We start from the raw sequence: 15,036 nt of genomic DNA on the forward strand, positions 1-15,036 counted from the left end.
ATACCGTGATAGGCCAGGCTTCAAGAGTACAATGTTCAAAAGTATGCAGCCATACATTGTTAATAAATGCTCTGTCTAATTTTTCAAGGACTAGCGCATCCCCACCTCTTTTATTTTTCCATGTGTATTTGACTCCCGTAGATTGTAATGGTATCATTTCTGTGTCTCGTAGACAATTATGTAAATATGAAGCTCTTGGACAATTTTGAGAGGTTGAGGATTGTTTTTTTGCATTGGATAACACTTGGTTAAAATCACCAATCCATATCCAAGGACCATTTATGTGTTCTTGGAAAGATGCAAGTTGGTCCCACACTTCCTTTCTTTTGCTGGTTTTTGGATGGCCATATACAAAAGTAAAATAACACAAACCAAAAGTAGGATGTTTCATTCTAGTGTGGATGAAATTTTTTGTAGCTTCTAGTACATTCAAACTGATATTTTTCCAACACAACAAAAGCCCCCCAGATAATCCTACTCTTTCAACTTCACAAAAGTTTTCAAAATTCCACCTATGGGTCCAATACTTTCCCCTTCCTTTCTTCTGCTTTGTCTCCATTAGAAATAGGATGAAAGGGTTAGTAGTTTCAGCAATTTTTGAGATGAGCTGAACTGCAGAGGTATTGTCGAGACCCCTGCAGTTCCATACTAGTGTCTTCATGGCTGCTGCGGAGGCCTTTGTTGGGTTGCCTCCGAAAGCCTTATGTGTGCCAAAAGTTGGATTAGATTAGCAACTATGTTCTACTGATGTTCAGTTTCTGCATTCTGTCTGCTCCATATAACTTCAGTCTCTTGAAACTGATCAGATTGACCTGTGATCCTAAGTCTAAGAATGAACTCATTATTCTCAGACTCAATGTTATGCAGTGAAGTAATTATTGGATCAGCTTCTTCAGTGAAGTTCTGATTCCTGTTGGATAAGTTCCCCTGCTCTTGATTCAATCTTCTCCTATTAACTCTACTTGTTTCTCCATCATCCTCATCACGCTGTCTCTTAGGTGAGGCAGGTCTGGATTCAATATCAGTTGGTATAGCTAAAGGAACCAATCCGTCCATTAATGTGGTCCTACCAGGAGTAATGTCCTCAATGGCAAAGCTTGCTTGATTTTCATGTAGTGGGTTTGTGATAGGATTTGATCCTTGGTTCTGTCGAATAGCATGGATGTCGTACAGCCATTGAGGGACCAGTTGTTGAAAGAAAAGGCCCATTGATTGCATAGTGTTCTGAGAAAATAGTTGAACCAAATTGAGAATATAGCCAGGGGATTGTGACTTAGATAGATATACCATCAGCTCTATTCCCATTAAAACTGGGTTGTCAGTGCTCTTGCTAACTTCTGATTCAAAATGCTGTACTCTGGTGTGTGTAATCTGCCAGTGGGGAATCTCTTGATTCCAATTATTCTCCTGTGGACCAGCTTGTTCCAGCGTAGTAAGAATGCCAGTTGTGATTTGGATTTCATTCGGATCATTTGCTGTTTCGCTGCTCTCTCCCACAAGAAAATGGGAATGTCCATGCCACCTTGGCTCACTTGAATCCTCATATGCCTCTGGGTTGTCCACTAGAAATAGCTCTATACTGAAGTTTGGATGATCATCACAGTCCACGTGGCTTTGTGCATCTGGTTCCCAATCCATACTAATAATATCTGCATTAGTCCATCCTCTATAGCCTTCATCTACATCAACAAATCTTAGAGTAGAGCCTTCTGGTGGTATCCAACATTCAGACTGCATTATGTTTTGGTCAAATGTGGGGTAGATATGGGAAGGAGTGATTAGGGTGTTTGGTGGGTCAAGGTCATTGTCTGTGTCCATAAATAGATTATTTCTCCACAAGCTATCATTTGTTGGACTATTAGGATTGATGTTGCTAGCTTCTTGTTGATGTACTTCTAAATCATCTAAATTGGTGACAACAAATCTATCAAATCTGGAAAGATGAGAATAATGATGTACCGTTGGAGGATGAGATAGTGTATTGGAATTCTGGTTTGGGGGTTGGTGAGTTTGGTGTACTGGTTGTGATTGAGTTTGGTTTGAGTGTGAATGGATTGGTTCTGTGTTGGGTTGGTTGGGTTCAGTAGGACTAGGATTAGAATCAGCATCATACCTGACCCTTGTGGTCCTACAGCTTGGATGTCTTCGAAAAGCTCTGATATCATCAGTGTACATTACTTCCATAAGATCAAGAGCAAATTCCACAGGGTACTGAACTTGGATGCGATAGGCTTGATCTCTTAGAAGTTCTTCAATATCTAACATATCCATATGGCATTGTGAACGAGCATGACCAATGATTCCACATCTTTTGCAAATCTTGAAGACCCTTTCATATCTACATTCCACCCAAGTATATTGCCCATCATCCCTTTTTAGAATGAAGCCAGCTATCAGTGGAAGCCATGGGTTAAGCTTAACCCGGATTCTCAGAAATCGAATGTTTTGTGGAAAGGTTGGCTACCAATCAATAGACACAAATTCTCCTAACAAGTTTCCAATAAAATGAGCAAGTTCAGTATCATGATATTCTAGTGGAAGGTTGTGTATCTGTACCCACAGAGTGGCAGAGGTTAGATCTGTTTGGCTAAGTGTGAGGTTAGGTGTCCATCGCTCTACAACTAGTAGAGCTCCATCAACAGACCAGGGTCCCTCTTGAAGAATATACTCTTGATCAGATGGATATTCATAATGTATTATATAAAAATTACCTTGCCTGCCCACTATTCAGATTCCTCCTCTGAGTCTCCAAGCAGATGCTAGTATCAAGGGCGGAGGGAAGGGGGGGCGAGAGGGGGCAGGTGCCCCCCCTGAACTTTCAATTTTTTTTACTGATATGCGTTAATAATAATGCATTGAACTGAAATGTGTTATTTGCCCCCCTTACACAAAAGACAAAAAAAACTTTTCTATTTATTGGGAACAACCTACAGCTAGCTACATGGTTCAGAACTCAACAGTAACTCTAAAATTACTGTAACTTTAATATAAAACTATTAATCCCACCTAGTAATGATTAAAATATATATATATATATATATATATATATATACTACTACTACTACTACTACTACTACTACTACTACTACTAATGCTATATGCCTATACGGAATAGGAATCACGGTAGCCTAATACTAATAGAACTCTGTGAAAAAAAAAAAATACATATATATATATATATATTTATATAATATTGTATAAAGCACGCCTCCCCTTAAAAAAAAAAAGACTCTTGGTATTCTTTTAAAATTAAGTAAGAGGGGATAATTAACTTTTTCATAGTTCGTTATTTTGTTAATATAGTAAGGGTAAATTTGATAATTCATTTGGTTCAGTACTTCTAAGTTCTGCTCTTCCTCAAAATCTCTCCAATTTTGGAGAATTAAAAATGAGGGGTTAGAAGTAATTAGAACCCTTCCAAATCTCTCCCCCTCTTAAAAAAATCCAAATAAGGTAATTTAACTTACTCTATCTCTCTTTACTTTACTTCCCTATACTCCCCCTCCATCCAAACAAGCTATTAGAGTTTCTATTGCATTTTTAAAAGCATTCAATCTAAGTTTTTAAAAGCATTCAAGTCATTGAGTCACGTTTAAATATTCACAGATATATTGCGTACTTTAAATATTCATGTTTAAATTTTTTTTAGATTAGTTTTTTACTTTCAATCTTATCTTTTAATCTTGCCCCCCCTAAACTACATTCCTGGCTCTGCCACTGGCTAGTATAGACTGCATTCTTCGTACAGAGAAACACCTTCTGTCAAGTAGGTAACCCACAATGCATTGTCTCCAAAACACTCTGTTATGCTCCAAGGATTCTCTATCCAATTGGATAACTGGACCCCTCCTACGGATGGAATTGTTTTCATGAACATTATGAACTCCCATTTCCTCATCATCTATCCAGGCCTCCGAATCACTACTATCACTCCATCCAATTTCTCTATTATTTTGGCTAGGTTCCATAGTGTTAAAAAGGGAAGGGTTTGATACTGGGTTTGGAAGTTTTTCCGTGTTGTTGTATAGCTGGAAATGGATGTGGATTTTGATTGTGAATTGGAGGTATATGATATTGAGAGGACTCATCTCTTCCTATCTCTTTATAAATTGGTAAGTGGGATGGTTGCATTTTAACTCTAATTGGTGGTTGTGAACGGTGAGGACAGATAAAGAAATTTGCCGGTTATACTTAGTGATTTGCGTGGTGCAAATCCCTACGAAAAACTTGCGTGGGAAGTCTAAAGGAAAAGCAGGTAATAGTTTCAAGGTATACAGATTTGGGGTAAGGGGAATAGAGGCTTCTGCGAATCAAACAAAATGCAAAACGAGGTACGAGAGTGGAGGCCAAAGAAGGGGATTGGTTTAAAGCTTGATAATGGAAATAAGTGATGTCATCGGAGGTTATAGTGCAATAGAAATTAATTATAAGCGAAAGGGAATGATCAACATACAAGAGAAGTGGATTTTGAAAACATACAATCTATAGAGCAAAGAATTGAACTGAGTTTGAAAATGGGTTTCTTTATTTTTATTTTTTTAAAAGAACAGGGGAATAAGAAACTGCCAGGTAGATTGAAAAAGGGAACGATATGTAAACCGAGCTTGAACAGTCAGTTGAGGTACATCGATCCTAGGAAATTGATTTGAAGGAATAAAATTTCAAAGAATCTTAAGTTTTGTAAACCCTAGGTCGAACAAACAAAAACAGGGGAAATTGTAAAGGAAGGGTATATTGAAAAGGAAAGGTAAAATTAATTACCCAGCGTTGTTGAGGTTTTGATAGATTGGTTGCAATTGAAAATAAAGAGGTAGATTCGTTGATGGAAAAGATTGCACCACCTAGCTGTGGTGATAAGGTTTCGCAGTTGTGCTCTCCAGATGAAGAGAAAGATTTTACTTTTTCATCAAATGAGAAAAGGTTAACTTAATGCAAGTCACAGCTGGTGTTAAGGAGCTGCAATTAAACATGTAAAAAATGTTTATAAATTATTATCAGGTGAAAGATGGACAAAGAAAAAGAGCAGTCATTAATGCTTAAGCAAAGATCAGTACTATAAAAAGGCACAAAACCATTCCAGTGTTTTGATCACGAGTTGAGGAAAGTGCAACCATACTAAATTACTAATAATCAGGATTGAAAGATGAAAATTGTTTGCCAATATAATGAGAGTCTGAGTTAGACACTGGCTGAGAGAATCGGAGAGTTCTTTTATTTATTTATTTATAATGTGTAGTATTTTACTATTTTTGGATGGTAGGAATTCAGAGAACGGGTTGGGCCTTCAGATTGGGCTACAGATATTTTTGAGCGACAAAGTATTTTTTAGAAAGCTTCAACCTATGATGTTTGCTCCTGATGATAGCTATTTTATCATCAGATCAAGACACCAATCGATTTTTGGTGCAAGTAAGGATTGAACCCCAAATCTTTTATTCAACTATAAAAAAACTTTACCAATTGAGCTAACTTAAACCCACTTTGAGTGACAAATTTTTTTTTTTTTTTTTTTTTTTTTTGGGAGTGACAAAGTTAAATGATGGTTTAGGGTGTGGATTTTAAATAAGTGGTTTTTTTTTTTTTTTTTTTTTTTTTTTTTTTTAAGAAAAGACTTAGATATAATATTTAGGTGTTGTTCTTTAAGCTTCCCTTTTAAAATTCTGCCATGTGAATTTTTTCTCATTGGATGGAAGTGTATTTTTAATTAAATAGCCATATGGCTGAATCTTAAAAAGGGAATCTAAAGAACAACATCTAAATATTGTACCTAAATCTTACTCTTTTTTTATATAATTTTTTTGGGATTTTACACTCGTACTTATACTTTTACTTGGGTAATAAAGGTTCAAAATTTTGACAGAAGTAGTGATTATTTTGTAACTAGTTTTGCTACTATAAGTGAGAAAAAAGAATTTTTGTACTTGTTAATAATTTGGCAATACTCGCAAGGTTTTTGAATATTACAAAGTTGAATTGAATACACACACACACACACACACACATATATATATATATATATACATGACAGTTTTTAGACCCCTTAAACAATTGATTAAACCTAGGTAATTAGCCAAGTTGTTACTTAGTCCAATTAAACAAGTCTAGGTTATCACAATAATAAAGATCAAATCATGCAAAATAGCGGAAAATAAATAAGACAATGATATGATTACCCAGGAAACCAAACCGGTAAAAACCTGGGGAGGATTTGACCTAGATTATTGTTTCAAGTCATGCAATAAATACTACTAACAAAGAAGTCTATGCAAAAAAATCGTTTCTTCCTTTAGAGTGAAAAACAAATTTGAAGTCTGGTTTGAGGACAAATTAAGGATTCAATCTATGTGAACTGATGGATTCCCTTGCCACTAACCAGGGAGGTATGCCAAGAATATACTCAAGAGATGGTAAAGCTAGCTTACAAGTTGATGGAACTTGTTGCTCTGAGCCTAGGCTTGCCAGCAGATAGGTTCCATGGCTTCTTCAAAGATCAAACCAGCTACATCCGACTCAATCATTATAACCCTTGCCCTTCCCCTCATTTAGCTCTTGGTCTTGGTAGACACCAGGATAGTGGTGTCTTGACCATCCTTAACGAAGATGATGTTGGAGGATTGGAAGTGAAGCCGAAAACAGATGGAGAGTGGGTTCGAGTCAAATCCACCCCAGATGCTTATATCAACAACATTGGTGACACTACTCAGGTACAATTTTCCATTAATCAAATTAAGTTTTCTAAGTACAACATGCTTGCTGTCACATAACAATTACTAGGTGCATGACTTAACTTAAATATAATGAGAGTCTGAGTTAGACACTGGCTGAGAGAATCGGAGAGTTCTTTTATTTATTTATTTATAATGTGTAGTATTTTACTATTTTTGGATGGTAGGAATGTAGAAAACGGGTTGGGCCTTTGGATCGGGCTACAGATATTTTTGAGCGACAAAGTATTTTTTGGTGCAAGTAAGGATTGAACCCCAGATCTTTTATTCAACTATCAAAAACTTTACCTATTGAGCTAACTTAAACCCACTTTGAGTGACAAAGTTTTTTTTTTTTTTTTTTGGAGTGACAAAGTTAAATGATGGTTTAGGGTGTGGATTTTAAATAAGTGGTTTTTTTTTTTTTTTTTTTTTTTTTTTTTTTTTTTTTTTTTAAGACAAGACTTAGATATAATATTTAGGTGTTGTTCTTTAAGCTTCCCTTTTAAAATTCTGTCATGTGAATTTTTTTCTCATTGGATGGAAGTGTATTTTTAATTAAATAGCCATATGGCTGAATCTTAAAAAGGGAATCTAAAGAACAGCATCTAAATATTGTACCTAAATCTTACTCTTTTTTTATATAATTTTTTTGGGATTTTACACTCGTACTTATACTTTTACTTGGGTAATAAAGGTTCAAAATTTTGACAGAAGTAGTGATTATTTTGTAACTAGTTTTGCTACTATAAGTGAGAAAAAAGAATTTTTGTACTTGTTAATAATTTGGCATTACTCGCAAGGTTTTTGAATATTACGAAGTTGAATTGAATACACACACACACACACACATATATATATATATATACATGACAGTTTTTAGACCCCTTAAACAATTGATTAAACCTAGGTAATTAGCCAAGTTGTTACTTAGTCCAATTAAACAAGTCTAGGTTATCACAATAATAAAGATCAAATCATGCAAAGCAGCGGAAAATAAATAAGACAATGATATGATCACCCAGGAAACCAAACTGGTAAAAACCTGGGGAGGATTTGACCTAGCTATCCTCAAGGTAAACTTGAATCCACTATCTTGAAAAAATCGAAGTTCATACAAAAGGACTTACAAGCACCCTCGCTTGACTTCCTAATGCTACCAACCAGTAGAACTTACTGACACGACCACGTGCAAGCTCCGAATCCACGGACTTCTTCTTTCTTGGATTCCCACCAGCTACAAGCACCCCCGCTTGTGTATTCTTTAAGCTTTAATGGCAGCAACTGAATTGATCATCAAGGTGTAGAAAATATCTCCTCCTTGAAAACCCTAAGTTTGTGTAAAGGAAAGCTCATCTAGATCTCACAAGAGATTTACACAAACCGCAATATGAGCGACACTAAAACATGGCTAGGGTTTGCCTTTTATACTTAGGACAAATAAGAAACCCTAAAAACGTTTTAAAACAACTAGGGCTGAGTTGGACGAATCTGCAGAAAAGCATTCTGCCCGAGCTTCGATCGGTCGAGCCTAAACTTCGATCGATCGAGCCAGGCCGAAAGCCACAGTGCTTCCTGCTTTAAACTCGATTCCAACTTTACATTGACATACAACTTTGAGCTAGCTTTAAACACTTCTAAATACATTGTTTTGATCATGGTTTGCCAACAATACAAATTAGAGTTCTAAATACATAAAATCCTAAACTTTAGAACCTAACAATACACACACTGCAATTACCAAGTAGCCAAACAATTGCTAACAGTGACTTGTTGAAGGCATTTGAAATTGTGACATTGTGACATTGTGAGCTTGGGAGTTTAAATATACTCCACAAAGGAATAAAAGGGTAGGATTATTATTATTATTAAAGTAAACAGGTCGAGAGACCTAATTCATTGTGACGATCTTACCTAGACATTGTCATAGATTTATCCACTAAAAAACCAATACCTGATGGGCCTAAATAGGTGCATATGTTTCTCTAAGTGAATTAAGATGTATGTTATAAACTATGGCTTCAACCCCACCCAAGACATTAGTGATTTCAGGCAATGGTAGTGTCACGCCATTATCCTTAAAATATTCGAACATAACACTTATCACATACCAAGAACCCTAAAACTACCGGACAACGACCCTTGAGTGGTAAAAGAGTAGCATTTTAGAAGGAACTCTTACTCATAAAGGGTCTGAAAAAATCCTCCAATGTACATAATTCCTACAAATAAATAAATAGATAACAATGCTCTCAAACTGTCCAAATGAGGAAGGAAGAAAGTACTACAAATAAATAAGGGGGGCATAATATTTTTTGTGGAAGCATTTGTTGTGATTGGTGTATAATAAAAATGGTATTAATGGTAGATCTAACCTATGTTAACAGTTGTGTTAGTAAATTTCACAACACGTACCCCTCATTTTACCTACAACCTCACATCTAGCCCACAAAACCTACAATTTAAACCTTAAAAAAAAAAAATAAAAAAAAAAAAACCTATGTGTATGGTGATTATTTATTTATTTATTTATTTGGAGATTGGATGCAAAGGGAAGAATTTAGATAAGAGATACAATCTTTTTTTTTGGATAAGAAGAGATACAATCACTGATTGTGATCAATAATCACCTAGAGTTATTTAAATTTTACAATATCTTATTTGAAACTCATTTTCATGATTTAAAAAACTGAACTGTTAAAAGAACTGAAGGAAAAAAAAAAAAAGAAAAAAAAAAGGAAAATTTCAAGCAAGAACTAAACAGAGATTTGACCCTCAAAGTTTTAAAATATCAAAAAAATATATTTATTAACATCCAATTTTTTATTTTGGTGAAAGAAAATCAAAATTGACCCAAATTGAGAGAATAGAATACAGTATATTTTTCTTTAAAAAACAAAATAAAATAGATTCTATGAATCCTTGATTGGATTGGACCTCAAGTAAGCCCAAACTCACTCATATGACTTATGATCTAGGACAGGCCCGCCCAAATTTGCAAAATACAAAGAAACCGAAGAGAAAGACAGACCTACCAAACCAAACCACGACTCTTCTTCATTGTCATCATTTTTCTATTCGGATTTTCAGGATTTAGGATTTTTACTCTTTGTTTGGTTGTTGAGAAATTTAGGATTTTTACCCTTTGTTTGGTCATTGAAATTTTTATATGTTAAAGATATATTAGCCCATTAGCATAGGCCTAACCCTAACTCTACTTTGTGTGCAAGTCAAGTCTCCTACTTGTACTAAAAGTTTATTAGTCTAGGGTTTAGTCTACTATATATATACATGTTATAGTTCATTATAACACAGGATTTGTACTACACTCTAATATATTATTGATGTAGCGGTTTAAAGTTTCCTCCGTGGATGTAGGCCATTAGGCTAAACCATGTAATCTTTGTGTGTTATTGTGTTCTATACTTTATATTTCCGCTTCCATATCCATACTAGAATATTCAATATGGTGTATCAATGCTAATATTTAACATGGTATCAGAGCCACCTTTTTGTGGCTATGGTTTCTGTCCTTTCAGTATATTTAAGAGCAATCTTTGTCTTCCTTCGTATTTCTTCGTTGTGTTCATCTTCTTTGGTTTCCCACTGTTGCCATCAAAACTCTTCGGTATAGTCATGTCACCGTTAGAAGTCGCATCAATACTACAAGACCATTGCCTTCCTCAAACTATCGTCACAGAGCCAAACTTCATTCAAGGGATCTTCTCAACCTTATCAAATCTCAAGATTTCATCAAACTTCCATCTTGATTTTGAAAGGGGGTGTTAAAGATATATTAGTCCATTAGAATAGGCCTAAGCCTAACTCTACTTTGTGTGCAAGCCAAGTCTCATACTTGTACTAGAAATCTATTAGTTTAGGATTTAATCTACTATATATACACATGTTATGGTTTATTGTAACACATGATTTGTACTTCACTCTAATATATTATTGATATAGCCTTTTAAGGTTTCCTCCATGGATGTAGGCCGTTAGGATGAACCATGTAATTCTCGTATGTTATTGTGTTTTATACTTTATGCTTCTGCTTCTTCATCCATACTAGCATATTTAACATAGTGTATCAATGCTAATATTTGATATTATATATTTTTTTCTATATTTTTCAGGAAGATGAAATTGAAACAAATTGAACCATGATATTTGAGGTTTAAATTCTCAATTTTTCGAATGACTTTTGTAGCTAAAAAAATATATTTGCGTTACAATGTTACTACTACATATAATTTGCAATTCCTCTTGAGATGGTGTCATGCTTCATAGAGTTGATAGCTATGCTTATGCAGGCCATTGTGGGCATTTAAATTGTGATTGACTATTGATCAGGCAACCTTGTATTTATTATCTGTTAGCAATTTTTCTAAATCTTATACCATTTAATCATGAGCATTTCTTTTCTTTGTTTTTAGTTTTATTAATACTTTATCCTTCCCATTTTTGACAATCAAATTTTTATCCGCATATATAGATTGAAAAAGAAGGAGCTTGCATCATTTGCACAATCTGCTGAAGATGTTTTGCGAGCTGTTGGGGAGTCTGTAAAATTACAACTTAATGCCATTGTGATTTTTTTTGGTTTTTTGTGTTGCACTTGAAGCATAGAGTTTTTTTATTCAGAAATTGATAGTTGATACTAGGTTAATATTTCTTCTTATTATACTCTATGGTTTTTTTCCCCTTTACCACATAAACACAAAAAAAATTCCAATATGTTATTTATTTCTGTAGTTGTCCCGGATTTTTTAAAATTTGTGTTGCCAAACATAAGTATATATTATTTAGACTCAAACCTTAAATAATAACTACCATTTGTTGTGATTAGATTGTATTGAAATTGTGCAACATAAATGTGTATTATCCATACATCTAAGATGATTGGCTCTGTTCCTTATACACCTACTTAGATAAGGTTTTGTAAGGTGCGACTAGGTGCCATCATTAGAGGCTCATTTGAGACTAATTGTGAGACTTTGTGGTATAACAAAATTTAGAAAAAATTATTTTGAAAGCTAACACAAATCTGTCTTTTAGATTTACTGGTTGATGAGCAATTTCTTCAAAATTGGTTGGCATTGATAACCGAGTATTCAATGCAGATGTTGGTCATGTTGGAGTAGGAATTTGTCATGATATATGCTTCTCTAAACTTGCTACATTCTTGTCAAGGTAAGCAAAATACTAAAATTTTGAATAGTTGTAGTGATTAAAAACAAAAGAGACATGCCTAACATTTCTTCAATCAAAATGTCTGGTTTTTAGGAGTTATCTTGCAACTATACAAATTCACGCTATCATTTGCTTATCCCACTTGGATGACCAATTTTTTAGTTGTTATTACATGACATGTGTTTTGTGAAATTTCTTTAGACATGTGATATGCAATATTTAGTCTTGATTCCCACTTTTTCTCATCCTATTACAGATCTGCATCTCCTCTATAGGACTCAAATATCACATTGGATTATTGCTTGTCACAAGTGTAGACTATGTTGGTAAGGTATCGCTTGCTTTGCTTAGCTAAGTTCATTTTTTGTAGTTCATGTCATTGTATTTATTTATTTATTTTAAACTTCGTTAGTCACAATTCTTCATTGTGTGCTATTCGAAAGTTTGAGTTAAATAGTCAATATTAGCTTGGTTTGAGAAACCCAGACCTAATCAAGGGTGCCCAAGAGCTTCCTTAGTCTCTGTACTATTAGGTGCACCAAGTGCTTTCATGTCCATTTATTTCTATTTTTCTAGGGATCACCATTTTCATTCTTTAGATTGTATTATGAGCTTTCATTATTGTTTTAATCATTTCCAGGTGTGGATTTTGAGATTAAGTTGCTCACAATTGGTGGGAGAAGATTGAAGCTTATAGTTTGGGACACGGGCAATTGCTGGAATTATTTTGAATTATAGTTTCATTTTAATCTTTGATTAATGATACTTTTGGAAGTGATAGTGTATATAAATAAACTATAGGGGAAAAGTATTGACTTTGGCTTGAATCGTACTCAAAAGAAACTCAAGGATAATGTATTAGACAAGTCTATAGGGGAAAAGTGTTATCTGATGGCATCTCCACTAAAAACTGTGAATTGCAACACACTTCTGATTCCAATACACAATTCATGTATTGAAACAAATGGTTGGCGTTGTTTTTGCATAACAAAGAGTTCCATAATAGAGATTTTAGATTGCAATGCACTAGAGAGTCCACATATGAAGGAAGTTTTAATTAAAAGTAATCTTGCATATATCATAGACCTATAGATAAAGGCAAGTTTTCATGTTACTACTACCTCTTGCTCCCGTTAGCTTTATTTGAAGTGTAATCTATTATAACCCAAAGCAATTGAAGTCTATTTAGCAATTGTTTTTTTTTTTTTTTTTTATTTTAATATGTGCAGGTGTTTTGGGGCTTTGGGTGGGTCATGAGTGCTTAGATTAATGGGTAATTGAGTAGTAGTTGTCAATTTAGGAGCTGTGTAAGTCGAGGCAACGGCAACTTACAGGGCCGAGGAGTTTGGTAGCGAGATTGGGATTGGCAGTGCTATTGTGGAGGGAGATTTGGTAATTATTTGTGAAGGCTTTGAGGAATAGGGATAATGGGTTAATTTCTTATGGTCCTTTGATCAATGATGTCTCTTTATTTACAGGTTGGTTTTCAGAATTTTCATACTCTCACATATGGAGAGATGGCAACAAAGTTGCTCATAATTTAGCTAGGCTAGTTATGATCACGTCCAAGTGTACGTGGATGGAGGATGTTTCATCTCGCACCTTACCTTTTGTTCAGGCTCATTTGGCTGCCCTTTAATCTATACTACTATTTAAGGGGCTTTCCCTGTTTGGATTCCACATTTTTCATACCTAAGATACCCTCATCATACCCACTTACAACTTTTCAACCACCGAGGATAGATATGTAAATTAAAACTCCTACACTTTAAAACCACAAACTCACATACGCTTTACAGTTTCTATCTCACTTTCTCTCTCTCATTCTTCTTCAAATTAAAGACATTTAGTTTAGCTCTACATCATCTTCTCTTTTTCTTCATATTAAAGATATTTACTGTCAGAGGTTTCAACAAATTTTCAGGTTCTATCTTTTGCAAGTTCCTCTTTGTTTTCTTTTCTTTTGTTTATGATTCACTTTCTTTAAGTTCTACTTTTTTTTTTTTCTTATATGTATCACGTTAACTCTTTTTTTTTTTTTCCCCTTCTTCTTTATTTTAAAATGTAATTTTGAAATAAATGGTTCCTTCATATACTCCACCATTGTACTTCTTAATGAATTGTCATTTCATGTTGTAGGTATTGTGATCCAAAGACAGGGCTGTCTTATGCTACAAAAGAAGTATTCAAAATCATTCTCCAACAGTTAAACAGTATGACTTCCCTTACCTCTTTTAATAGCCTTTGTTTACATTTTAAGAAATTATAACCATGATCACCTCATGAATAGATAGTGAGTTTTTTTTAAAAAAAAAATAAGGTCAACAATGTCCATCACTCTCTTATTAGGTTTTTAATTTTATTATTTCTTAAAAAAAAAAAAGTTTTTCATTTTATCAAAAGGTTAATCACAATCATCTACACGTCTATCACTACTAAACAGCTACTAAATTTTTTTATTTAGAATGAATTTTTTTTTTTAATTTGTGTAACTTTTATGTATATCTAAATTATCTTATTAAAGTTGTCTACATCTCAAAAAAAAAAAAAAAAAAGGGTTATCCATCTCAAGAAAAAATCGTCATCAGGTGGGTTCAAGAAAAAAGAAAAAATCATCAATACCAACGTGCATGTTATTAAAGAGAAGTTGAAAATTTTAAATTTGATAGTAAAGTAGTTTCTTAGGAGTAAAACATGGGAGAGTGGAATGCAAACAATTTGTTAGGAGTAAAATGTGGGAGTGGAATTCAAACGTGTTAAGGTTTTTTTTTTTTTTTTTTTTTTTAATTTGAAAAAAAAAAGGGTCGGCCAGAGTTTTTTTTTTTTTTTACAAAAGTGGGATTTTTTTTTTTCAAAATAAAAACGTGGTAGATAATTTTTTGTTAAAAAAATTATAACCATTAAAAAAAAAAAAAAAAAAAAAAAAAGTTTATGATTATTGACTCATACGTGGTATTGATGATTATCACTACCAACATTTTCGGATAACTACTATTTTATTCAAATGTTTGCTTTATTCTTTTTTTTTTTTTTTTTTTTGGGAGAAGAATTTTCTATTTCTATTTGAATTCAAATATTTCAAACACAAACTCTAACAAACTTAAGCTATTATCTTTAACAACATATACCTTCAAACGTTGGT

At 33.8% G+C, this 15,036-nt stretch overlaps 1 protein-coding gene across 1 annotated transcript; it reads left to right on the forward strand.

The window, feature by feature from the left end:
* The first annotated feature begins 6,404 nt into the window (after positions 1-6,404).
* LOC126705196 (gibberellin 20 oxidase 2-like) lies at positions 6,405-12,632 on the forward strand. The gene is made up of 3 exons (XM_050404113.1): positions 6,405-6,704; positions 12,151-12,220; positions 12,535-12,632. The coding sequence occupies exons 1-3, from the start codon at positions 6,405-6,407 to the stop codon at positions 12,630-12,632; spliced, it is 468 nt and encodes a 155-aa protein (XP_050260070.1).
* The last annotated feature ends 2,404 nt before the right edge of the window (positions 12,633-15,036 follow it).

This window comes from Quercus robur, chromosome 11 (assembly GCF_932294415.1).
Source record: "Quercus robur chromosome 11, dhQueRobu3.1, whole genome shotgun sequence".
NCBI classification, from domain to species: domain Eukaryota; kingdom Viridiplantae; phylum Streptophyta; class Magnoliopsida; order Fagales; family Fagaceae; genus Quercus; species Quercus robur.